General features: G+C 44.9%; 1 protein-coding gene across 7 annotated transcripts in view; it reads right to left on the bottom strand.

The window, feature by feature from the left end:
- Hectd4 (HECT domain E3 ubiquitin protein ligase 4) overlaps nucleotides 1–27,073 on the bottom strand; it is a 151,881-nt gene that overhangs the window by 105,415 nt on the left and 19,393 nt on the right. For all 7 annotated transcript variants that reach the window (XM_029477883.2, XM_029477884.2, XM_085837104.1 and 4 more), the window contains exons 2-6: nucleotides 12,255–12,772; nucleotides 7,949–8,038; nucleotides 6,561–6,691; nucleotides 2,714–2,822; nucleotides 1,350–1,488 (exon numbers count right to left, since the gene is read on the bottom strand). In XM_029477883.2, the coding sequence (XP_029333743.2) occupies nucleotides 1,350–1,488; nucleotides 2,714–2,822; nucleotides 6,561–6,691; nucleotides 7,949–8,038; nucleotides 12,255–12,772 (987 nt within the window). The remainder of the gene's footprint in view (nucleotides 1–1,349; nucleotides 1,489–2,713; nucleotides 2,823–6,560; nucleotides 6,692–7,948; nucleotides 8,039–12,254; nucleotides 12,773–27,073) is intronic.

The following is a 27,073-nucleotide window of genomic DNA, read 5'->3' as shown; positions in this document are numbered from 1 at the left end:
TAAATTAAGAAAAAAAAGGCTAAGGCAAGAAGGCTGTTCCATGAACACACACAGACACACACACACACACTTCAGACCTACTCTCTTTAATCTGTACACACTGCCTGTAGCATGAAGTGCACCAGCACCCTGATGCCTGTTACCAGACACTGGCACTTAATATAAGAGGAAATGACAACCAATAAAGGCACGGACCAGATTTTTAAAAAGAAAATGGAAAAAAAGAAAAGATGAAAAATCCCAAATAAGAGCCATTAGAGCAGCCTACTGCTGCCTCCAGGGCACAGGGAAGACAGTTCTCAGTCAGTCCTTTCTTTGGCTCAGCCACTGCTCTGGCTACATATGTAGGAAGACCCAAAAACAAGAGCAAACTACACTTGCTCACTGGTGGGGTACCAGATCTATGATCCTAGCAGTAGTCTCAGAGTTCAAAGTCATCCTCACCTACACAATGAACCTGAGGCCAGCTAGGCGTAAAACCCAGGTCTGGGCAGGTGGGCAGCTGGCTCAGAGAGAACAGTGAGATCTAACCACCTGACTTTGAGCTTCAGGTCTCAGAGCGGAAGAAAAGCCACTTCCTCTAATCAGGACACATCAACTGTGGCATAAGTGACCACACTCATACAACTGCTGGGCTAGGTGGCTCAAAACCACCTGTAACTCTAGCTCCAGGGGATATGATGCCCTCTTCATGCCTCATAGGCTCCTGTGCTCAGATGGTATGCATTTACACAGACACACACACACACATAATAAAAATTTTAAATAAATAAATTTTTAAAAAAAAATTTAAGAACACTCATGGGCAAGATGGCAAGATGTCAACCTAACCAGTCCTACAGCTAAATCCACTTGGTACCAAGCCTGACTATCTGAGTTCCATCCCCAGGACCTACAGGATGGAAAAAGATAGACCCCCAGAAGCAAGTGTCTTCCCCCAAAATGAATGAATAAATAAATAAATAAATGTAATAATAAAAATAGATATAAAAATAGTTTAAATAGGGATAGAGAGATGGATCAGTGGTTAAGAGCACTGACTGCTCTTCCAGAGGCCCTGAGTTCAATTTCCAGCAACCACGTGGTGGCTCACAACCATCTGTAATGGGATCTGATGCCCTCTTCTGGTGTATCTGAAGACAGCTACAGTGTACTTACATACATAAAATAAGAAAGAATTCTAAAAAAACAAAAAACAAATTCATTCAAGTAGAAATAAAGAACAAATAAAGAAAGGTTAAGACAAATTAAACAGCATATTCAGTCAAATAGCCTGGGAAACCCCTGAAGGATACCAACAGAAAGGGGCCATGCGGGAGAAGAGCTGGCTATGAGTATCCCATACTCACCTGCAGGGTGTTCTGGTCTATGACCTGGAAAAGGGAGTGAGGTTTATTGTCAAAAGACACAGGCCGATGGAGTAGGTGGCCATTGCCGTACGCCACCCACCCTGGCTCCAGCTCCTCATTGCGACAGTACACAAACCCTCTGGAAGACACAAGAGACACGAGTGGAATCTCAGGCTGCAACACTACACAGGCCTTCACAAATACAAACATTTCTCACCTAAGGAACATAATTTATATTAACTTCAGAACTGACAAACTACAGCAAACATTTAATTCCCCATAATGATGGAGGAAGGAGGGAAACAAATCAGAGAAAAGGTCTGACTAAATATATCTCAACTATAAAAACATCTCAAGGATGGTTTGACAGAATTCACATATCTTATCTATTAATTGAAAATTGTCGCTAGTCTAATGACAAATCCAAGTACAAAGATGATTTCACCAGAAACATGTCCATTTACAACAAGGTCTCGGCATCCCCTTATAAGAAGACCTTTTAGACGGCAATCCCAGAGCCCAGCAAGTAAAGGCAGGAAGAGTGTGAGCTCAGTGTTGCCCTTGACTACACAGACAGTTTGTGCTCAGCCTGGGCTATGATGAGACCAGAAAGAAAAAAGAAAGACTAATGGTGTAGTACAGGCCTTTAATTCTAGCAGAGGCAGGAGGATCTCTGACTTGGAGGCCACCTGCTCTACAAAGCAATCTCCAGGACAGCCAGGGCTACCCTGACTTGAAGAAGCTGGGAGTGACGGGATAGAGGGTAGAGATGGCTCATCAGTAGGAATGTTCCCTGCCCTTGCAAAGCACCTATATGGTAGCTCACAACTACCTGTAACTCCCAACCCCAGGGATGCCAGGCCCATGGACACTGCACTAATGAGCGTGTGTGTGTGTGTACACACACGCACATTAAAAATAAAAATCTTAGGCTGCAGAGATGGCTCAACAGTTAAAAGTGCTTCTTGCTGAGGACCTAGATTCCAGTCCCAGCAACCACGTGGCAGCTCAGCTCCAGGGAACTTCTGACTCCACAGGCACTAGGCTCCTCACATTTGGTGTGCATATACATACTCAGGGGCAGGTAAAGCATCCATGCACAGAAAGTAAAATAAGTCAGTCTTGTATTAAGTAAAAGCCCTCTTTAAAAAGCTGGTCCCTATGAGGAACTTCTGGCCAGGTGAGCAGGCGCCTCAGTGAGAGCAAAGCTGGAGAGGTCTTACAGAGTGGGGACGAGGAACCTGTCTGTAGGCTCAGTCTTGCTACTTCATCACTAGCATAAGGGATCAGGACACTGGCTGGTGCCTCCTTTGCTGACCATTCGAGAAGAGTCGGAGCCTCAGTGGGCAAGCCCCACCACTGACCTGAGCGTGCCATGCAGTCCAGAGCCCAGCTTGCTCACTCCTCTTCCGGCTGAGTTGGTAGTGTACAGGTAATGCCCGTCTGCGGTGAGACAGCGTCCCAAGTCAGCATCTGAAAGCAGTCCCAACAGAATGAATGAGGCTATAAAAAGTGATTTTTTAATTTAAAAAAAAAAGCCTTAGGAATTAACTGACATGAATTCCTAATTTAAAAACAATCTTAATGTTACTTCCGTAGTAGATGGCTTGAACCCCAAAATCTAACAGAAAAAAGCATGTGGCAATTGGGATTGATTTCAAGGAATAAAGACAGATGGTTATTGGAAGGCCACTTGGTCCACCTGCCAAATGATTTTTCTTCTCTTTTGCAAAAAGCAAAGCAACAGGCCTGCGTCAAGTTTACAACCCTAACTGACCTGACATGACTGAGAACAAGCATTTAGTAAGAAGGGCTCTTGGGAACCAGGCATTCACTGCAGGACTGGGGGCCTCTCTGAACCGCAGTCTCTTCATCTCTAAGATGAGGGTAATAACATGTACCTCAAGGGCTAAGCTGCGGCTAGCTCAGATCACACAGGAATGCACCTAAGTTGTTGTTTGGTGCCAAGCCAATGTTCCCTAATGGAAATGGAATTATGTTGTTATATTAACAACAAATGTGGAACTAAATAAAGTCATGTTCTTTGGGTTCATCATTTCTATCTGGAGAGAATAGCAGGAAAGCATGACTTCCTTTTATGTCTTATTACATTTATCTATTAATCTAGTGTGTGTATGTGTGTGTGTAGGTCTGAGGACGACATGCAGGCTCTGTTCTCTCCTTCCATGTGGGACCTGAGGACCAATGTCAAGTGTCAGATGTGGCAGCAAGCACCTGTACCTACTGAGCCATCTCCCCAACCACCTCCTTTCTTTCTTTCTTTTTTCTTTTTTGGTCTTTTTGAGACAAGGTTTCTCTGTGTAGCCTTGGCTGTCCTGGAACTCACTTTGTAGACCAGGCTGGCCTCGAACTCAGAAATCCACCTGTCAATGCCCCCCTCCCCCCAAGCCCCAAGTGCTGGGATTAAAGGCATGTACCACCAGTGCCCGGTCACCTCCTTTCTTTTAAGAACAGCAATTATAGGGGCTGGAGAGATGGCTCAGTGGTTAAGAGCACTGACTGCTCTTACAAAGGTCCTGAGTTCAAATCCCAGCAACCACATGGTGGCTCACAACCATCTGTAACAAGATCTGGTGCCCTCTTCTGGAGCGTCTGAAGACAGCTACAGTGTACTTACATATAATAAATAAATAAATCTTAAAAAAAAAAAAAGAACAGCAATTATATCTCCTACCTGCCCTATTGGTTCCCCATTCTAAAAAAAAAAAAAAAAGTTTCTCTATGTGGTAAATGATTTACTAACCTATTTTCAAAAAAAAGAAAAAAAAAAAAAGCCTTAAATTGAGGCTGTTGGTAACTTTCAGTGTTTACTTTTACAATTTTCCCCTCGCTGTATTTCAAGGGAGTTTGTGTGCTTGAAGCATACCACTCTAGAGGAAATTCAATGTCCTAACACTCAAACCCACACTGAGTCTGGTATTGTCATAAATTTTCAGTCTAATCTGGGACAATAGGGAACTACTAATCCTAAAATGAAAAAGGAGCTGGGCGTGGTGGCGCACACCTTTAATCCCAGCACTCAGGAGGCAGAGGCAGGCGGATTTCTGAGTTCGAGGCCAGCCTGGTCTACAAAGTGAGTTCCAGGACAGCCAGGGCTATACAGAGAAACCCTGTCTCGAAAAACCAAAAAAAAAAAAAAAAAAAAGAAAAAGGAAGGAAGGAAGGAAGGAAGGAAGGAAGAAACAAGAAAGCAGATAACCCTTCTAGATTATTAACTTCACACCTTAAACGTTGTATAGTATTTCTGAGATTTACTTAGGTTATTTTATGCATATGGGCAGTTACTTGCATGTATGCTCACCATGGCATGCACTTCCTGGCGAGACCAGGAGACAGATAGATGTTCTCTGTCGTGCCGATGCTGGCAATCAAACCAGATCCTCTGGGAGAGACACACGGACAGCAGACTCTTGCTGTCCTCCAGTTCTCAGAGATCTACCTGCCCCACCACCCCGTGACACCTTAAATGTCCTCACTGGAAACCCGTAAGGTCCATTTACTTGCCCAACTTTTGATCATAGTCCAAGTCCTTCCGTGTGCAAGTCTGCCGAGACGGGAGTGAAGGGGAACAAAGGGGAACAACTAAACAACACTGGTTGATAATCCAGAGGCTCTATGATAGCGTCCTCACAAATCCTGCCAATGCCGAATGTTTCCGTATGACAAGCTACACAGAACTGTTCTAGCCAGAGAAGCTGAGACAAAAAGGGTTCCTTGAATCCTGAAAATCAAAACCAGCCTGGGCCACACAACAAGAGTCTGTCTGTCCCCAAAAGAAAGGAAGGAAGAAAAGGGGTGGAGTGGAGAAGAGGAAGGAAGAAAATTAGAATAGGAGAAGGGAAAAAGGAGGAAGGGGGCAATGAGGCCAGGAGCAGAAGATAATGACGAGTATTCTAAGAAACACACCCTCCACCTAAACACAAAAGCAGGCACAGCAGCCTGGCGCTGCCACCCTCAGGAGCCCCCCTCAGAGAGAGAATAGCTTAAGGCCCCACGCAGAGGCTAGAGCACACTTGAGCACTACCTGGGCCCAGCAGGTGGCATGCTCTCTGGCAACCCTGTCCAGGAGGGAAAGAGCCTTCCTTGCACCTCCTCCTCCTAGGCCTCTCCAGAAGGGCTATCAGAAAATGGCTCCAGGCCTTGAGCTAGTGAGCAAGCAAGATGCTGAGCAGCCTTGGGGCTGACTGGGAAGGAGTCTCACAGAGGGCTGGGAATGAAGAGGTGTGCTAGACAGGCTCTGAATCTTTAGGGAGTTTTCTTTTCTTAGTCCTACTTCATCAGTTATGTAACAGATGATGATGTTCTAAGTTATAATGTTATGGTAAGTAAGGTCATTATAATAACTGATGGCCAATCCCAGTGGCAGACCAGTTTGGAAGCAGTGCTGTGCTGCCCAGAGGGGAGGCAGTACCAAGTGTTGAGCAGAACTGATGAGCACAGGTGCTGATCTAAACAGTTCCCATGCCAATGCAGCGGCCCTAGTCACCTGAAAAGTATGGCAAGTCAGTCACTTAAGAGAGTGTCTGCCATTTTTGCTGAGTTCATGTAAAAAACTGGCATATAACCCTACAAAACTATATAAAAATATCCCAACAGTGCCTACATTGTGTAAGGGACTTAACAGTTCAAGCTTCCTTGAGCCTTCTTTTGTTTTAGGACAGAGGGATCATAAATGAGCACAGTTAATGAATAGAAGAAATGACGCCGGGTGGTGGCGGCGCACGCCTTTAATCCCAGCACTTGGGAGGCAGAGGTAGGTAGATTTCTGAGTTCGAGGCCAGCCTGGTCTACAGAGTGAGTTCCAGGACAGCCAGGGCTACACAGAGAAACCCTGTTTTAAAAAAAGAAAAAAAAAAAAAGAAGAAGAAATGGCATCGGGGCATGTCTGACCCTCTTATAAATGTCCACTGCACCTCTCAAACAGCCTGAAACCAAGTGAAGTAAGCCATGTCACCCTGCTAGGGTCCCAGGAAGGCCTTGGCTGGGATGTCACGCCTGTCCCTCGGCTTGTCTCCCTGAATGTCAGCCTTTAGACTTGCACTGACCAAGCAAACAATGAGCACACTGTGCAGGGATCTTCAGCTTTTCGTAGAGAGGAACAAGGGGCTGCACTAAAAGGTTTGCCGCAGTGATCTGAAACCACTCTTCTCACAGCCCAACTTCAATCCCAGAGCAAAGCCCTTGTGTTACCTTTGTTTTCAGAGCCGGAGCCAGTGTTGCTGTCTGGTGCTGGCAGCATGTCCTCATATCCCCAAGATACTATGTGTTTGCCCCCAAGCAAACAGGATGGGGATCCAGGTCCCCCTTCCAAAAGCAGCAACCTGTGAAGGGGTGAATTACAAAGACCTGAGCATGTCCATTCCAGGAACTAAAAGTCTACTTAGCAGCTCAGAGAACAAACACAAATGGTTTAAAGAAATATGGATCTGAGTGGTATTTACAGTGTATTTTAGTGAAAAATTACAAGGCAGTAATTATAAGGTGCTGGGCCAGGGAGACAGCGCAGTACACAAAAGCATCAGCTCTGGAAGCCTGAGGCCAGAGCTCAAGTCCTGGGACCTGTGCAAATGCCATGTGGCGACATACACCTCTCTACCCCAGCACTTGAACACTGAGAGTGGTCAGGTAGCCTGGAGTGCGTGTACAGAGGCAAAAGAGACCCTGACACAGCATGATGAGAAGGGAAGAACTGAGTCCTGTAACTAGCTCTCTTCCACACACACTCCACACCATGTGTGCATACCCACACCCAGGCAAACAAACAAGCAAATAAAAACATGCTTAAAATTTTAAATATATATATATTTATATATATATATATATATATGTATATATATATATATATATACTCATTCTATTTCTATTTCTTTTCTTTTTTTTTTTTTTTTTTGGTTTTTCGAGACAGGGTTTCTCTGTATAGCCCTGGCTGTCCTGGAACTCACTTTGTAGACCAGGCTGGCCTCGAACTCAGAAATCCGCCTGCCTCTGCCTCCCGAGTGCTGGGATTAAAGGCGTGCGCCACCACGCCCAGCTGTCTCATTCTATTTCTATTTACTTAAATTTTTTGGCTTTACATTTTAGTACTATGCCTCATGTAGCCCAGGCTAGCCCTGATCAATCCGCCCCTATCTCCGAGGGCCAGAGTGAACATAAACCACCACACCTGACTTTGCATCCCCAGCCTAAATATATGCTTTACTAAATAGCTAAATATATGCTTTACTAAATAACTAAATAATGTGTATGAGGGATAAAGAAGGCCCTGTGTTAGGAAGAACACAGACCCAAACAATATAAGTGGGTCTTACTGGATAGTGAGATCATGAGTGATTTCAATTTCTTCTCTACACTGAACACACTGTCGTCTCATATTACAGTAAGAATTCATTACAGACTACTAGGTCTTTTTTAAATTAAAAAATGAAAAGAACACTCACATCCTTTAACAGTTAACTATGATTCTATATCTAGTCAAAACTATGAATTATTAATTGGTAAGATTTAATAATCTGTCCCTAAGAGCCTCTATGCACTCTTGTTTAGAGAAACGAGTTGTTTAATAGGAAGGGACAACTTACCTATATAAAACATCGGCGACAGGCAGGGAGCCCAGCTCAGTCTGTCTCTGCAGCAGGTGAACTGTGTGGACAAAGGTCTTCAGTGACCCCCTAGAGAGAAAAGGAAGGGATGGAAAAGCCACCCACACTGAAAACCAAGCAAGCAGGCAGCCAGTGTTGATTTTATTAACCATAGGGCAAGGCTCCAAGACAGGCCTATCTGCTGTTATAGGTCTCTGCACAATTCAGCATCGTCACCACAACACTGGCTCTGGTAGGATGTGAGTAGCCCCACACAATTCCAACTATGGAAATGCTCTCCTCACAGCTGCAGAGACACAAAGTGAAAAGCACCAGGCTCAAGCACCAAGCACCGGGGAGGGTCGCGTACTGAGTCTCCGTCCGGTACCACCTGATCCCCATGGAAGAGGATCTCATCTAACGCTGTGGCCAAACTGATCTGTGATGTGGTTATGTTCATCCACTTCACACGGCATCTCACATGCAGGGCTCACTACACACTGATGTCCTCATCGTTCACAAAGCTCGAGGCTCTGGGGAGTCTGGGAGGTAAGTAGGACTGAAAAGAAGGTGCTTTCAAGATGCACAAGGCCCACCTGGCATCACCCCAGGTAACCAACAGCACCTGCCCAGACTAATGACCGTCTGGAGGTGATGGGCTGATTCTGCTTGCTGCCTTCTTCTCTTAGCTAGGCCTTAATTGGAGGGTATCATGCGCCTAAACCTCAACAGAAACGGAGTACCTAACAGGAGGCCACGTAGGCCTCAGGCTTCTTTTTAATTTGCTCCTTGGCTCAAAGAACAGGGCAAGGCAGGGAGGCAGCGCAGTCTAAAGGCACCACCTGCAGCCAGGGCAGCTGGCGGTGAAGCAGTGCACTCCCATTCACAACTGTACAACTGTCCTGTCACCTAAGTCTTGTCAATTTTCCTTCCTTCATCTGCTGAACAGGCACCGTGCCCTGGGAGAGCACCAAGACACACAGGGATGACACCACCAACATTTGGAGAATGCAGAGCCACTAACTGTACAGCAGTCTAACCTGCTGTTTTTAGTCACATTTTTAAGAGGAATATGTAAAACCCTTCAATGGTTCTCAACCCATATATGACCTGGGCTAGACCAACTTCATCTCCTGTGTCTTCTGCCTTCCATTACAGTCCAATGACCCTGCTTCTTTGCCACTTGCTGCTGCTCTTCTGTGGGGTACTGTGCTGCTGGCTCTTGTGCTAGTTCTTTTTCATCACTCAATCCACAGTTTAAATGCTAGACACCCTGTCAATCCTTCCCCACCTGCTCTCAGCCACTGTCTACCAAAATATCTGCCTTAGGCCTGAGAGAAGGCTCAGGAGTTAAGAGCACTTCCTGCTCTTGCAGAGGGCCTGGGTTCACCACCCACATGATGGCTTACAACCATTGTTAACTCCAGTCCCAGGGAATCCATTACTGTCTTCTGGTCTCTGCAGGAACCAGGCACACAGGTGAAAACACCCATCCGTCCTGCCCTTTCTCTCCCTGTGAATTTCTCTCTCTGAAACGTTCTGATCCATGTATGAGACCACCCGACTCACTCTTATATAAATCTCCCTGCCTGCTCACCAGTGTCTTGAGCATGGAAGAGAATGCCTGTCAGTGGACATGAAGAGCTTATGGAATGAATCATCCCTGGGTCAGTCAACTGCTAGCTCTGTAAAATTATAGACCTGAATCTTCACAGCCTAAGAGTGAGCAAGGCTCTACACGCAGAGAGATGGTAGACAAGGATCACCTGTAAGTCAGGCATGGAGGCTAATGCTGGGAACACAGCTGAGATGGGACAAGCATGGTCTCCTTCTCTGTCGGCCCTGGCTTACATAGGGAGACACACACACACACACATCCTCTCCCCCAAATGCAGGAGAAACTGGAAGTGTCCTCGCTGCTGGCTAGCTTTCACGGTGCTGGCAGTACCAGGTGGGCTGCTGGGAAGAAAAGCCATCAACAGTCCCATCCAGCTGTGAAGCCTAAGCACACCCTACTCACCTGTCAGGCAGGATGGTCCTCACTGGTGCAATAATGGCATAACTGCTAAGGGGGGGGGGGGGGGCAGTCACACTCACTACAACAAACCTGATCAAAGGCCTGTGGCTGGGAGGACAACAGGTCCTCGTGGGAAATGTGCTATGGTTGGTTGTTATGGATAAGTTGTGCCCACCAAATTGTCTTGTAAATATTTATGCTCATCTTCATAGCTTAATGCTGCTGTCAACTTTGGTCAGAAAAGCTTCACTCTGCATTGGATATCAGTTACACACTATAACTGGGTACAGTACTGAGAAAAAATGACTGTTGGATGCTCAGCCCTAAATGGGACATCTATATTATTCCTCCAAGGCTCAGGGAACATCTTGGTAAAAGGGCACAAAGACAGGCTGGGAAGGAATGGAGTGCTGTGGGACAGTGCTGTCTGGTAACATGACAGTCAGAGCAGCTGCTGGCTGCCTGCCTGTGAGAGACCTACACAAAACTGAGCCATCCTCCCCATGGAGGGGAGAGGGGCTGAGGAGGCTTCACCCTTTTTGAAGATCTATAGGCAGTTAAAGGTTGCTGTGGAAAGGAAAACATTTTCTTCAGTGATTGAGCCTTTGGTAAGATGTCCATATAAATAAGCCCTCACTCATGCTCCTGTAAGCAGGCCTAATAGAAGAGGAGGGAAAGGAGGAGGAAGAAGAAGCGGGAGGAGGAGAAGAAGGCTGAGGTGGAAGAAGTGAAATATTAATTCCACATTTGTGCCAAAGAGAATTAGGAATCTCAAATACACACAACAATTTTAATAACTATCTGTGATTAGAATAAATTCTGATTTATAATTTAAAAGTGAGTTTAATCATCCAATGTTGAAATGCTCAAAATTAAAGGGCTGATTATTCCCAACATCCTGCCTAAAGGTAGTAATAAGTGGGAATTTTCTCAAAATGGAACTTTTACATTGATAATAAATCTATCCAAGGTATAAATTGCTTTTTGCATATGCAGAAAAATCAATCAATCTGCTCTGAAACCTTTACAGACAGTCTCATTCCTGTATCAGCCAGTGTCTAGAGCGAAGGTCATGTCAGAGTTTGCAAAGTCAGCTATAATCTTCAGGAACAGAGACTAACCTCTAATGGTTTGCTTTAGGCAAAGAAGCTGACAGTGTAGGATGATGCTACCCTGCCTTTAAAAAAAAAAAAACAAAAACAAAAACTAGAGAACTAGGCAGTGATGATGCATGCCTTTAATCCCAGCACTCAGGAAGCAGAGGCAGGTGGATCTCTGATTTCAAGGACAGCCTGGTCTACAGAGTTTCAGGGCAGCCAGGGATACACAGAGAAACCCTGTCTTGAAAAACCAAAATAATAATTAAATAGATACTTAGATAGGTAGACAGTCAACTAAAGGTCAATTGTGAGGCGAGAAAGAGAAATCCTTTTACAAAAATAGGCAGGCCACAGTTGTAACGGTTCCTAGAAAATTCCCTCAGCAAGAGGCGAGGGCAGGGAACTTCCTCCTCATATGCAAGAGAGCGGCTAGCTGCAGACCAGCCTGAAGATCACCCCACAGTAAGATCGCCCTGAGTGGGGAGGGAACAACTCCAAGCATCCAAGCATATTTCCTAGTGACAGTGTGTCAGTCACATCAGCAGAGGACCACAGGCTACTACATCTTTACATACACAGAGACACCATCCAGTTAAAGTGGGGCCCAGCTGCGATAGCTCAGCAGGCAAGCAGGGGATGCTGCTCCCCACCATCCTGATGTCCCGAATTCCATCCCCAGAACCTACACAGTGCAAGGAGAGAACTGCATCCGAAAGTTGCCCTCTGACATCCACATCGCGCACACACTCACACACAATAGATAAATATAAAACATTAAGAATATATGAAGCAGGAGTCCAGAAACACACTTAAGTCTTGTAACCAGGTGAGAACTCAATCCTGAAATTTGCTGACATCCTTTATTGACAATCATTTAAAAAAAAGAAAAGAAAGGAAGAAAGAAAGAAAGAACGTCTCTACAACATTTTCCTTCTCCTTGAGGAAATGCAGATATTGCACCCTCTGCTGAGGCTGAAGATGGGCTACCTGAGAGCCATCAGCTACAGGCAAGGCTACTACTCCAGGCTGTCAATACAGCAGAGCAGCACACCAAAATCTGGACATGTATGACTGAGGCTGTGACTTTCAACACTGAGACAGAAGTGCATGCTGCGGTACCAAGAAATACGCCTGGTGCAAATGCAGAAGTACAGGGTCGCCAGGTGGCGTGTCGTGTCATCCTCCTTACCTGGCACACGCCAAAGCCACCAGGGCAGCAGCAGCGTTCTCCTTCTGCTTGTGTGGGATGTGTCGGCCTGTGTCCGAGGTCTCCTCTAGCCAAGAGCACAGCAAGGTTTCTATCCCATTGAGACAATCAGCAGGCTCCTTGGTCAAGCTCAAAGGCTGACAGTCTCGCAGGCAGTTTAATAGCACCTCAGCAGTTATGTTACAGAGGGAAGGGTCTGTTCTACTCTGGGACTGAATAAGGGGGAAGACCAACAGGAGGCCCACCCGGGACGTGAAGGGGGCTTGTTCAGGCTGCTGCAACAAGCCCTGGCGCTTGAGCAGGGCCAAGGTCTCTTCGTCACCTGAGCCTTCCCTTTCATGTTGCTCCTCCAGGGCCAGCTGGCGCTGGGCATTCCATAGTCCGCGCAAGGCATTCAGGCGGTATTCCAGCAGGCGGGCATAGGCATTGCTCTGGTTCCCACAAACAGAGCGCAAACGTTCTGCTAATTCCGTTGGGTTCTTGGTCTCGAATGTTAAAATCTAAAAAGATAAATAAATAATAGAGAAGTGGTTATGTACTGCCTTCCCCAGAGACATCATGGAAGCAAATATGTTCAGTAGACGCTACAAAGAACCCACAGTGCTGGGCATGTGGCTCACACCTTTAACTCCAGCTCTCCAGAGCCTGGGCTACAGAGGGACACCCTTCTCAAAAGAGAAAACAAGGGGCTAAGGAAACAGCTCAGGGGATGAAGTGCTTGCCCTGTCTGTGTGAGAACCTGGGAGAGGGCCTCCACCTTCCTCCTAAACACTAGGAAGGCATGGCAGCCACCTGTAATCCTGCAGTGCTTGGGAAGCAAATACAGAGCAATCCTGGGGCAAGCTGGATAGCTATGCCAGCTAAATACCAAGTTCTGGGTTCAACTAGGAGACCCCATCTCAATGTAAAGTTGAAAGCAATAAAAAAAGACACTGATGTCAACCTCAGCCCCTAACACATACAACATAAACAACACATGATGGGCTGGTGAGATGGCTCAGTGGGTAAGAGCACCCGACTGCTCTTCCGAAGGTCCGAAGTTCAAATCCCAGCAACCACATGGATGGTGGCTCACAACCATCCGTAATGAGATCTGACTCCCTCTTCTGGAGTGTCTGAAGACAGCTACAGTGTACTTATATATAATAAAAATAAATAAATCTTTAAAAAAAAAAACAAAAACACATGAAGAAAAGCAAATCAGAAATAGTTCTAAAAGTAAAAATAATCACATCAAAATTATTTCCATTCCATCGTAATTCACACCTTCAATCCCAGCATTCAGGAGGCAGAGGCAGACAGATCTCTCTGAGTTTAAAGCCAGCCTGGTCTACAGAGTGAGTTCCAGGACAGCCAGGGCTACATAGAGAAACCCTGTTTCAAAAATAGATAGACAGACAGACAGATAAGTAGATGTGTGTGTGTGTCTGTGTGTGTGTATGCATGCATTTCCATTCCAACCAAACAGAAAGCATGAACAGTAAAGTTAGTTCTTCACTGATGGAGATGCCCCTGTGCCAGGCTTTCCTGTTTGCTCCTTTTAAAATCCAGAATAGAGCAGCAAGAGGATGGCTCACTAGTAGAGTGCATGCTGAACCTGCTTTGGTACAATCCTCAGCACCAAATACACATATACATGTATACATACATGCATGCATGCACAGAGACCAGATGTAACAGAGTCCCCAAGACAGTCAGCAGTCCAGGTTAATAATCTCAGCACCCAGAGGTGATTGGGGCAGGATGGGGAGGTCAAGGCCAGAAAGAGGAAGGAGGGAACATGGTACAAAATCCAGGATACAGAAATTTCTTTGCTTTTCTCCAAGCCTCTGCCACCCAACTTTTCCCAGGGCTGGTCCAGCCGCTCTAGCTTACCGGTACAAATTTGCAGTGACAGATAGGTGTGAGCTATGTGGTTGCTAGAAATTGAACCCAGGTCCTCTGGAAGAGCAGTCAGTGCTCTTAACTACTGAGCAATCTCTCCAGACCCATTGAACTTTTAGATAAATATACAACATACTGTATAGTCTTATAATATTTATTACTTATATTAAATATTAAATTTTGAGTTTATATTGCTATTAAATATTATTTATGTCAAACCTCATATATATTTATTTATATTTTGGAGTTCACTATAGATTCTTTCATGCTTATTCATGTATTTCAGAAACAATATTACAGATTTCTTTTTTAATGCCGTAGATTTCTAATAAGAATAAATTGCTGGATTTAATGGTACTCAATTACATTTTGATTCCTGAGTTAAGAAAACACCTGTCTTGAATGTGTTACTTCTGCTACCCTAAGTAGAAGAGCAGTGTATAGCAGTAAAAGTGCACACATGTGGATGGTATATCCAGGACTCAAACTGTGTGCAAGAAATCACAAACCACAAGATATAATTAATCTGGTATTGCATGGTCTGTGCACTTCAGTGGCAGTTGTGCTTATTACAAGGCCTGGCAGCATCCAGAGCCGCCCGTGACCTCTGCAGTGACACTCTCCACTGCAGATACCGTCCACTCTCAGATCCTCCAGTTTGAAGGTCATGGCCCCAAGCCATTTCCTGCAGATTCAAAACCTTTGGGTTTGGTAAATCAGCTTCAGGGCATGCTCTTCCTGTACTTAGGAACACTGAATGACTTCTCTCAGGTCCTTCTATGGAACCACTGGTCCTGACCAAAATGTCATTAGAAAATTAACATTTTTCTCTTTAAAACAGAGAAAGCTATAGAAAAGGGAAGCTCCCTGTCACCCTTAATCATAATGGTCACTAAGTACTTTAGTGGTTAATGCTACCGTCACCTCAGTTAAGGAAGTGACTTCCAAAGTAACTCTTAGCTTTAATACAATTTTATTATTTTATGAGTACGGATTTTTAAACTCAGATAACAGTTATTCTGAAGGATCTAATAGAAGGGAGGAAAATATTCTTTGTGGGGTAAATCTGATTTGATCAAGACTCAATAGCTAAAGTCAGAATAGGTACATGTGCAGGTGTGCTAATATATACCTGTGAGCCCAGCCCTGGGGTACAGAAGGAAGCCAGGGGACCCTTGGCTACACAGTGAGACTGTGGCCAACCTAGTTACATAAGACTTTTTCTCAAAACAATAAACAAGCTGGGCTAGAAAGCTGGCTCAGCAGGAAAGAGTAGTTACTGCTCTCGGTGAAGACCCAGGTTTGGTGGCCAATATCCCCATCAGATAACTCACACTTGCCCATAACTCCAGTGCCGCCAGGGAATCTGTCTCACTCTCTTGGACCTCTGTAAGCAACTGCATGCATGTACACTGTCTCTCTCTCTCTCTCTCTCTCTCTCTCACACACACACACACACACACACACACACACACACACAGACATGCAGTCAGACACAAACTCAGATACACACACACACAGCCACAGCCACACACATATACGACCACAGATACACACACAACCAGTCACACAAGCAAACATACACATACACACAGAGTCACAGACACAGGTTTTTTTAAGTGGTGATTAGAGGTGATTTTTTTAAATAATAAAAAACAATCTTCGGGGCCTAGCAAACACAGAAGTGGATGATCACAGTCAGCTATTGGATGGATCACACGGCCCCCAATGGAGGAGCTAGAGAAATTACCCAAGGAGCTAAAGGGAACTGCAACCCCATAGGTGGAACATTATTATGAACTAACCAGTACCCCAGAGCTCTTGACTCTAGCTGCATATGTACCAAAGATGGCCTAGTCGGCCATCACTGGAAAGAGAGGCCCATTGGACTTGCAAACTTTATATGCCCCAGTACAGGGGAACCCCAGGGTCAAAAAGGGGGAGTGGGTGGGTAGGGGAGTGGGGGGAGGGTATGGGGGACTTTTGGGATAGCATTGAAAATGTAAACGAGGAAAATACCTAATAAAAAACAATCTTCTAAATGTCTCATAGTCAGACACCAGTGACAGAAGTTGACACCTGACAGAGTTGTCTCCAGCACCATCCAACTGTTCCCCTCACCACCCACTGACTATGCTCCTGCTTGGGATAACGGGTAGGAAGTAAAACAGAAAACACATCTCAGATGCTGGGTGCTGGGCACCAGCAACGACACCACAGTTCTATAGTCTCTGGAAAGAAATGTTGGTTACAACCAGGGAGACGAGCCCCATTATTTTATACACTGTGTCCCCACTATGGCACATTAACCAAATCAGCTCATCAGGTGGACCAGGCATGAGTTCAAAGATCAACTGGCAAACTTGAGTTTTTAAGTAGTTTTAGGTTTTAAACCTTCACAAATTGACTTCTTAATCCATTCTATTGATTCTTCTACCATTGTTCATGGTATGCAGATAGTAATCATGCCAAATGGGACTGTATTTGGAAGTTCAAAGAAGACAAAAAAGACCCGTGAACCAGATGAATGAACAGTGATTGGAAGGGTGGCACCCAATCTCTAGTGGGGAAGCTGAAACTCAGGGTGGATCACTAAATCTAATGAACCAAACCCTTAAGCTGCATGGCTCCACACCCACTTGAAAACGTGCTCATTCAAACTCATTCTCAACAGCTCCTATTTTCCAAAAGGGCCTTCACCTAACTGGTATCTGTGATATTAAATGCCACCTTATGGGCTGGAGAGATAGTTCAACTGTTGAGAACATTGACTGTCTTCAGACACACCAGAAAAAGGCATCAGATCCTATTGCAGATGGTTGTGAGCTACCAAGTGGTTGCTGGGAATTGAACTCAGGACCTCTAGAAGAGCTCAGAACTCTTTTTTTTTTTTTTTTTTTTTAAAGATTTATTTATTTATTATATGTAAGTACACTGTAGCTGTCTTCAGACACTCCAGAAGAGGGCGCCAGATCTCGTTACAGATGGTTGTGAGCCACCATGTGGTTGCTGGGAATTAAACTCTGGACCTTCGGAAGAGCAGTCGGGTGCTCTTACCCATTGAGCCATCTCACCAGCCCGAGCTCAGAACTCTTAACTGCTGAGTCATCTCTCCAGCCCCTCTTGTTTAGTTTCAAGCACCCTATTTTAAGATGCTTTTAAGAAACTAGGAAGAGTATGTGGAGGAGGGTGACCCAACTAACATGGAAAACATGTCCCAGGAGAAATGTTTAGAGAAGTGGGGGTTGCAGGGCCTGCAAAAGAAATGAGATGAGGGTGCTGCTTCTCTGAAATGTAAAAGCTATCATGTAGAAGAGGAAGTCAGAGCCTCTACTGCCATGGATCAGGAACAGAAATTAGTAAGGAGCTAACAGTTCACAGTTTGCCTCAGAGTCCTTGTGTGAACCTGTTTTACAAAAGCCTCAGGCACAGAAAGATCTGCTTCTCAATCAGAAGGTCTAGCCGGGGACCATGAAATCTCTATTTAGGGTTCTCTAGGGCTATCGCGATGGCTCAGCACGTAGGAGTACTGACTGCTCTTCCAAAGGTCCTGAGTTCAAATCCCAGCAACCACATGGCTCACAACCATCAGTAATGAGATCTGATTCCCTCTTCTGGCGAGTGTGAAAGACAGCTACAGTGTACTTGTGTATAATAATTTCTTAGTCAGGGTTTCTATTCCTGCACAAACATCATGACCAAGAAGCAAGTTGGGGAGGAAAGGGTTTATTCGGCTTACACTTCCATACTGCTGTTCATCACCAAAGGAAGTCAGGACTGGAACTCAAGCATGTCAGAAAGCAGGAGCTGATGCAGAGGCCATGGAGGGATGTTCTTTACTGGCTTGCCTCCCCTGGCTTGCTCAGCCTACCCTCTTATAGAACCCAAGACTACCAGCCCAGGGATGGTCCCACCCACAAGGGGGCCTTTCCCCCTTGATCACTAATTGAGAAAATGCCTTACAGTTGGATCTCAGGGAGGCATTTCCTCAACTGAAGCTCCTTTCTCTGTGATAACTCCAGCTGTGTCAAGTTGACACAAAAATAGCCAGTACAAATAATAAATACATCTTTTTTTAAATAAAAAAAAAAGGTTCTCTAGGTAATTTTTTAGTAACACCTTTATTAAAGATATACTGTAATATACTGACATATGGTAAAATCCATCCACTTTGACTGTTTTCCCTCAAGAGGTGTTTAGTATATTCACACTGTAGACCACTGTCATCACCGCTCCACACAAGAAACCATGTACCTAATATAGTCATGCCACACTTTCCAAATGCTCCAACCCTGGAAAGGTCTGTTTTACTCTTAGAGTCGCCTTTTCCTGACATCTCATGGCCTGTCTCCCTCAGCACCTTGTTTTCAAGGCCCATGCTGTGCAATGCGTCAGCTCTCACTCCATCATCCTGTGCAGACCCACCCGTGTCTGTTTACTCTCTCATCAGTAGATGGCATGGTAGCACTAATGAAGAATGCTGCCATGAGCATCCATGTGCAGGTGGGGTAGACATGCTTTCATTTACCATGCTATAACCCTAAGACTAGGACAGACCTTGCCATTTGCTGGAGGACCTACTAAACAGACATCTCAGATGGCTGCACCATTTCACACTTCACTCAGTGTGTGAGAATCCCAACTCCCCCCACACAGCAGCTAACTCTGCTATCTCCACCTCTTCTCACCAGAGCCATGCTAGCACCTGCACTAGTATCTCCCATGGCTTAATCTACATTTTTGTGGCCACTAAAGATATTTGCATCTTTCTTTGGGAAAGGACTAGTGCAAGGGTGGGAGTCCAGCTCAATGACAGAGTACTCAGCTAGAGCAAGACCCTGTGTTCCATCCTTAGTACTAAGCGGGGTGGGGAGGAAAAGAAATAAAGAATAGCCCATCTGAAAAAAGAGTATTTTTGCCAAAACAATAAGGCCAGACACATATCAAGTAAGTTTAAATCAGACACAGTGACACACACCTGAAGACTCAGAACAGCTTGGTCTGTACAGTGAGCCATTACCCCAAAAATCCAACACCAACAATGATTTATATGACTTTTGCAGAATTGTTTAGTGAACTATCCTACTGATGAAATATAAAAGATATAGCACTTGGGAGGCAGAAGGCAAGTGGACCTCTGGAAGTTCAAGGCCAGTCTGTTCTACACAGCAAATTCCAGGTGAGCCAGAGCTACATATTAAAGCCCTGTTACAAAAGGCTAAAAAGGGAAAAAATGCACCTCATTGACTTCCTGTAGCTGCTCTAACGAGTCAGCACAAATGTTCAAGACAACAGATCTTCTTGTACAGTCTGCAGGTTGGAGTCCCAGATCACTATCCTGGGGCTCACATCTATAGCTCTGCCAGCTACCTCTTGTAGCTTCCTTTCCAGCCAGCGTTCCTGGGCTGGTGGCTGTACTCCTCCAGTCTCTGCCTTAGTTATCCAGGCAGGGAGCCTCCCTCTGCCTCTCTTGTAAGTGTACCTGATTGTATCTAGGCCTACTGCAGCTACAAAGTCTCCTGTTTTCCTTAGAAAGAAACACATGGTTACAGGCTCCAAGGTCCAGGGTATTTCCCTAGTACTCAGAAACTGAGCATGGAACCGAGAGCCTCACACATGCCAGATCAGCAGGCTGCTATCAAGCTGTACCCCCAAGTCCTTTTTATACATTTTTATTTGAAGATAGGGCCTTGAAACCTGGCATACATGAGACATATATATAATTCTTGCATTTGAGAGATGGAGGCAGGAGAATCAAGAGTTTAAGGCTAGCCTTGGCTATATTTACAAGTTCAAAACCAACCAGGGCTGTCTGAGAGGTCTTTGCAATAAAGCAATTTGATGATGATGATGGTGATGATGATGATGATGGTGGTGATTTCACCTAGTTGTCTAGTCTGGACTTGAACTTACTCTGCAACCCTTGAACTTGCAACCCTCCAGCCTCCAGCTCTCAAGTAGCTGAGATTGAAGTCTTGTGTCCCTAGGGTTGGACCTTTTATCTTAAGGGGTCACTGTTCAGCATGCAACACCCAGCAGTTGACTACTCCTAAATGATTTCCCACAGAAACACATATGCATGTAGTCACGGCAGCCACAGCCCCACTGCTGATGATCTCAGGCACGCTGTTCTCAGTTATGCAAACAGACATGCAGCAGCGGAAATAACAGAAGTGCAAAACATGGAAGGTTCATAATACAAGAAGCCAGAAACATGGAGCTGGCAAGATGGCTCAGCGTGTAGGAGCACTGAGAGTTCTTGCAAAGGTCCTGAGTTCAAATCCCAGCAACCACATGGTGGCTCACAACCATCCGTAATGAGATATGATGCCCTCTTCTGATGTGTCTGAAGACAGCTACAGTGTACTTATATATAATAAATAAATAAATCTAAAAAAAAAAAAACAACAACCTCAATTCCCAACAACCACATGAAGGCTCACTGTACAAGTACAGTGTACTCATATACATAAAAAAATAAATAATTTTTTAAAAAGCCAAAAAACAGCCCAAATGTCACATGGCAGACTATTACACAATGAAACCTCAGAAACACACAAAACCCAGCTCTCTATTACTTAGGGGTTTGTGCATAATATGATAAAACCACAAGGAAGAAGAAGAAAAAAAAATTCAACAGTGTCTCTAAGGAAGAAAGCAGGCTAAACTGTAGAGGCCACAGGGGTTCTGAAGACAGTGATGAGGACTTGCTCCTTCCTTGCTGTTTTGAGCCAGGGTGTCACTTTTGAGCCATGGCTAACCTGGAACTTACCATATAGATCAAGCTGGCCTCTAAATGAGAGGTCTGCCTGCCTCCACTCCCAAGTGCTGGGATTAAATTGTATGCCACCACAGCTGACTCTACTTCTTTAAACATAAAATGGGACTGCAAAAAAAAAAAAAAGCAATTTTTTTTCAAAAGGAAATCAAACACACACACAATACCATGCACACATAATACAAATATATATATATATATATATATATATATACACACACACCATGAAAAGGGTGTATATGGCATATACATATATGCATGCATATGCATATATGCCATATTCACACTTTCCGTGATATATGATAGTGAAAAAAGCCACTGCAGCTTGCAGTAGCTATTATCCCAACCTGGAAAATAAAATGTGGTCACCAAGTTCACTGCTGAGAAGAATTCAATGGTTTCCTTAGAGACATACCCCATATAATGAGACTATGCCCATCATAAGATATAAAGTGCCCAAAAGCTGATGCACAAGCCAGGCCTGGGGTATTGCTGTGATCCCTCACTCTCTCTCTACAAGGGGCCACCTGCTGTCTGAAGGAACAGTAAAGCCTACAGAAGAAAGGAGTAGTAAGGGAGACTGCCACTAGGAAGACAGCGGGCCAGGCCTAGAAAAGTCATTTCTGGTTATCTCAAGTACAAAGGTGCTATCAGCAGGTAACAGAGACCATCAACTTAGTAAACTTCATAATGTACAGGCCAGCTCTACAGTCAAGAATTATCTGGCCCAAATATCAACAGTGTTAAGGTTGAAAAATCTGGTGTGTAGTGACCACCTGGGAGAGTAGTGTCTTTAAGAAAGCTAGCTGCTGCCATCCCACATGAAACATGATGAGACAGCTTCCCCACAAGAGATCTACAACACCTTAGTGAAAGTTTCCACTCCTCAGACTCTCACCCAGCAGACATACTAACTACGTGCTGAACATGCATATAGAGAGAACTGTTAGCTACCAGGAGGATTTGGTAGATTATAAGGGCCTCAAGAATGCTGCCCCAGATTCGTTCATCTTTCTCTCTAGCACTGAAAGAGCTGTTTGGAATGTTCATAAATCCTAATGCAGAGCACCTGGCACAAGACAATCAAGCACTCAATAGCACCTGATAATATCACTGCAAAAGAGCATTCAAAAATCACCTTACATTCCGTCATTATATCTTATATTTTAGTCCACCTTAATACATCTCTAAGCACCAGAGAACCTGGCACTATTGGGTGCCAGTATCTGACAGGTACTGAACGCGCAGAGGACTAACAGTGCTATCCTACAGCAGACACATTTCCCCCTCAACCAGAGCACAATAAGAGAAAAGCACTGGACACAGGTAGGCGCCCTTCCAAATGCACTCTAACGCCGCACTTCCCTTTGAGACACCGCCCTTGCCCCAGTGTCCACAGTCAGGCTCTAACTTGAACAAGGGACCCAGAATGAGTACCATACACAGCTAATTACCAATTCAGGGACACTGAGTGCATCTACACCCATGTGTGCTGACTGCTGTGCTGTGCTAGGCAAGAGCATGACTCAGTCGAGATCCCTGAGGACCATGGCACCCCACTAAGGACCTCTAAGAAACAGGAGAAGCACTGGCTGCTTCACGCCATGGGTGTACGCCTTTCTCCATGTCTACTGCAGCTGTGCTGAAAGAAAACTGCCTGAAAACCTATTGCTTCACTAGCTAGTGCTTCTCAATTGGAAGACCTCACATTAGAAATCACATCCATCTGTCACTTCAGACTGCAAAGAACAAATGTGCAGAAAAACTTACTGACTAGCTAAAATTAAATGTACCTTTCCTAGCTGAGACTTAGTGCTGTTGAAGGAAGACAGGGCAAGAGCAAAATACTCCAGGAGAAGCCACCAAAAGAACACAATTTATGAACCGGGCGTGGTGGTGCACGCCTTTAATCCCAATACTCGGGAGGCAGAGGCAGACAGATTTCTGAGTTCAAGGCCAGCCTGGTCTACAGAGTGAATTCCAGGACAGTCAGGGCTACACAGAGAAACCCGGTCTCGGAAAAAAACAAACAAAAACAAAACAAAACAAAAGAACACAATTTATATTCCTTGGGTCTTCTTCAATTCCCATCTTTGCAAAACTAAGGAAAACCCAGAAACTTCTTGTGAAATTGACTCATCAAACATTGCTTACACAAAATTCTAGTACTACCAGCCAAGGGTAGACATTCTCCTTTGAACATTGGAAAGCGCACACTGGTGTAGCTTCGCTGTCAGTATATGCTCAACTACTGGCCCTGTCCTATCTGTGATCAGAGAAAGAATCAACTTCTATGGTCTTATTTGGAAGCACAATTTCATGTTTCTAAAAGCTTTATCAGTTACAGGCCAGCAACATGACTCAGTAGATAAAAGGGCCTGCCACCAAGGCTGACGACCTGAGTTTGATCCCCAAAGCCCAATGTGAAAGGAGAGGACTCTCAAAAGTTGTCCTTTAACCTCCACATACGCAGACATGCACATCTGCGATAAAAAACAATGGAAGTTTCATAAGTTAGTAAGAGTAAAATACACAAAAATGTCTCTTTTTAAAAAGGATTTATTTATTTGTATTTTGTGTGTTTGTCTGCACATTTGTCTGTAAACCATATACATGCTGTGCTCACAGAGGCCAGAAGATATCAGGTCCCCTGGAACTGGAGTTATAGATAGCTATGGATCAAGCCTTGTCTTCTGCAAGAGCTGTAAATGCTCTTAACCACTGAATCACCTCTCCAGACCCAAAGATCTACATATTTCAATTTTTTTATGTGTATAGGTGTTCTAACTGCATATATGTATGTATAACATGTGCATGCCTGGTGAGTCTGGAGGAAAGAAGAGGGCATCAGACCCCATGAAACTAGAGGTACAGCCAGTTATTAGCTATCATGTGAGTAATAGGAATCAAATCCAAGTCCTCTGCAAGAGCAGCAAGTGCTTTTAACTGCTGAGTCACATGTCTGTGCCCCACCTGAGTGGGGTACCTACAGAAAGAAGCAAGGGAAGGGCACCGGATTCCCTGGAACTGGAGTTATGCAGACTCAAAGCCATGAGGGTGCTAGGGACCAAATACAGGTCCCCTGCAAGAGCAGGCAGCAGCACTCCTAAACTTCAACCATGCAGCCTGACATCTTCTTTAAATGTGCTGAGTGTGAGTGTGTATGTGTGTTAGAGAGAGAGAGAGAGAGAGAGAGAGAGAGAGAGAGAGAGAGAGAGAATCTTACCCTCTCAGTCACCACCACCCCAGACAAAATGTATCTTCTTAATGCTGCTTTCAACTTCACTTCTGAGTTACAAACTGTTTGTCTAGAAATGATACAGGCTAGATGCATACAAATATTCAGCCAGGTAGGTGGGACACACCTAGCATCCCAGCACTAAGGTGGCAGATCTCTGTGAGTTCAAGGCAAGCCAGGTCTACATGGCAAGTCCCATGCCAGCAAAGGCTACATAATATAAAAGCCTATCTTGGGCTAGAGAGATGGCTCAGCAGTTAAGAGGATGGACTGCCCTTCTGAAGGTCCTGAGTTCAAATCCCAGCAACCACATGGTGGCTCGCAACCATCTGTAATGAGATCCAATACCCTCTTCTGGTGTGTCTGAAGAGAGCAACAGTATATTTGCATATATAAAATAAACACATCTTTTAAAATATAAATAAATAAATTAATTAATTAAGGAAGAGCTGCCAAGTTGGCTCAGTAATGGAGAGCTCTTGTGCTTGCAAAGGACCAGGTTTTGTTTCCAGCACCCACACAGTAGCTCAGGAATTTGGTGCACCCTTCTGACCTGTGTGGGCATCAGGAATGCATGTGATGTACAGACATACACGCAGACAAAGTTCATACACATAAAGAAACTTACACATTTTTTAATAAAAAGAAACCATACTAAGTTTATGTATTTATGTGGGAAAGTTCATGTGGAGATATTTATGTGGTCAGAGGACAACTTGCAGGAATGGATTCTTTATCTCTACCATGCAGGTCCTAAGGATGGAACTCAGTTCCTCAGGCTTGGTAGCAAATGCCTTTATCTGCTGAACCATCTTGCTGGCACCGTGGAACACTTTAGTATGCTGTTCTAAAGATCAAAACACAAACAGCAGTCCTTCCTGCTCTTGGGAGCAAGGCTCAAGAGTTCCTAAGAAAACTTGTAATTCCAGCTCTCTTGACGGCAGAAGCAGAGAACTGCCATAAGTTCTAGGTCAGCCTGGGCCGTATATAGAGTATCAGAATAGCCAGAATTACACAGCAAGGCTCTGTCTCAAATTAAAAGAAGAAAGGGGGGGGGGAGACAGAGAGGGAGGGAGAGGAGGCAGAGGAGGGGGAGGAAGAGATGAGTGGGGAGATGACTCAGTGTGTAATGTGCTTGTATCCAAGCATGGGGAGCTGAGTTCAGACCCTAGAATGCAGGTGAAGGTGTATGTGGGTGTGAAGTCCTGTAAACTCAGCACTCCTACAGTGAGATAAGAAGCAGAAACAGGAACATCCCCAGACTTGTGGGCCAGCTAGCCTGGTGGACACAGGAAATGAAAGAGTCTGTCTCAAACAAGGTGGAAGGTGAGGACCAACAGCTGACACTGCCCTCTGACCTTTGTGCATGACACACACATGAACATGGATACAAACACACATACACAAAGAATTTTTTAATGATTCACTTTTATTTTATGTGCATTGGTGTTTTGCCTGCATTTGTGTGAGGGTGTCCGATCCCCTGGAACTGGAGTAACAGACTCCATATGGGAGATCTAAGCTCCCATGTGGGTTCTGGAAATTGAACCCAGGTCCTCTGGAAGAGCAGCCAGTGCTCTTAACTGCTGGGCCATCTCTCCAGCCCCACAAAAAGGGTGTTCATAGTAAGCTTAGTAATGGGGGCAGGAAAACAATATTCACACTGACTAGAACCCAAAGCTACACTAAGAAGGCTCCACTCACTGAAGGCCTTCACCTGGAGAACCACACATCAGCGGGAGAAGGAAAGTGCTGCTGTAGATCACACTGATGGCTGTCCCACATTCTGCATCACCCCTCACATTTCCTACTCGGGCTTCCTAATCAGCACCCAGGAAACTAGTTTGAAGGCCATACCCACCTAGGCTTTTTCCAGAGGCTCTGTGACAAATGTCTGTCACACCATACTAGGTCTCACCAGATACAACTTGAGACATCTCCCCACCCTCAACTGCCACCCAAACTTTATTTAGAATGAAACCTATAACCTCAAATGAAATGGCCAGTGTTGCTGTTTAAGCACAAGACAGGTATTCTTCAACAGGAAAATGAACAAATATAAGAGTCTAGGGGTTGAAGCTATTTGGGTTTCCACAAAGAATGGATCACTTTAAAACAGAAAGCAGTCCTGGTAGTGGTGGTGCATGCTTTTAATCTCAGCATTTGGGAAACAGAGGCAGGAGAATTTCTGAGTTCAAGGTCAGCCTGGTCTACAGAGCTAGTTCCAGGACAGCCAGGGCTCCACAGAGAAACCTTATCTCAAGAAGACCAGCAACAATACATGAAGCAAAGACTGAGGCTCCTACACTTCCTGTGACTGCTTTGAGTCTTCTCCTCACCAATCTGAACTCAGAGGTGGGCAAATGAATACATGTGTGTTGAGTGACTGCCCTACCTACCTGACTGTCCTCACTGCGTATACATATGTGTTGCATGTATGATGCACAAATGTGTTTGTGTGTTTGCACATGTGTATGTTCAGGTCAGAGGTCCAATTCCTCGACCATCCCAAACTCACCCTTTAGGACCTGCATTTGTTAAACATATCACTGAACTACATACACCTCTTCAACTGGCTACACTGGCTGACAGCAGCTCTAGAGACTCTCCTGCCCAGTGCTGGGACTGCAAACACATGCCACTGTGCCTGCCTTCTTAATATTACTGCTGGGGAGCCAAACTCAGGTCCTCACACTTGACTCACAGTGCCCTTCTGCAGCCACAATCTGATTTGTTTTCACATGGTCTTAGCCAGAGAGAGACAGAGAGACAGAGAGAGAGACAGACCACTGCAATGCCAAACAAACTGCTGTGACCCCACTTTAGCATACTGACTGCAGCTTGCAGTCTTGGTGGACCTCCACTGTTCAGGCTGTAGGTTTGTTTTCCCATAAACATATG

The sequence above is a fragment of the Mus caroli genome, unplaced genomic scaffold (genome assembly GCF_978045245.1).
Source record: "Mus caroli unplaced genomic scaffold, Mus_caroli_1 scaffold_4, whole genome shotgun sequence".
In the NCBI taxonomy this organism is placed as follows: domain Eukaryota; kingdom Metazoa; phylum Chordata; class Mammalia; order Rodentia; family Muridae; genus Mus; species Mus caroli.
Note: the sequence above shows the minus strand (reverse complement) of the source record. Positions and strands in the feature narration are given on the sequence as shown.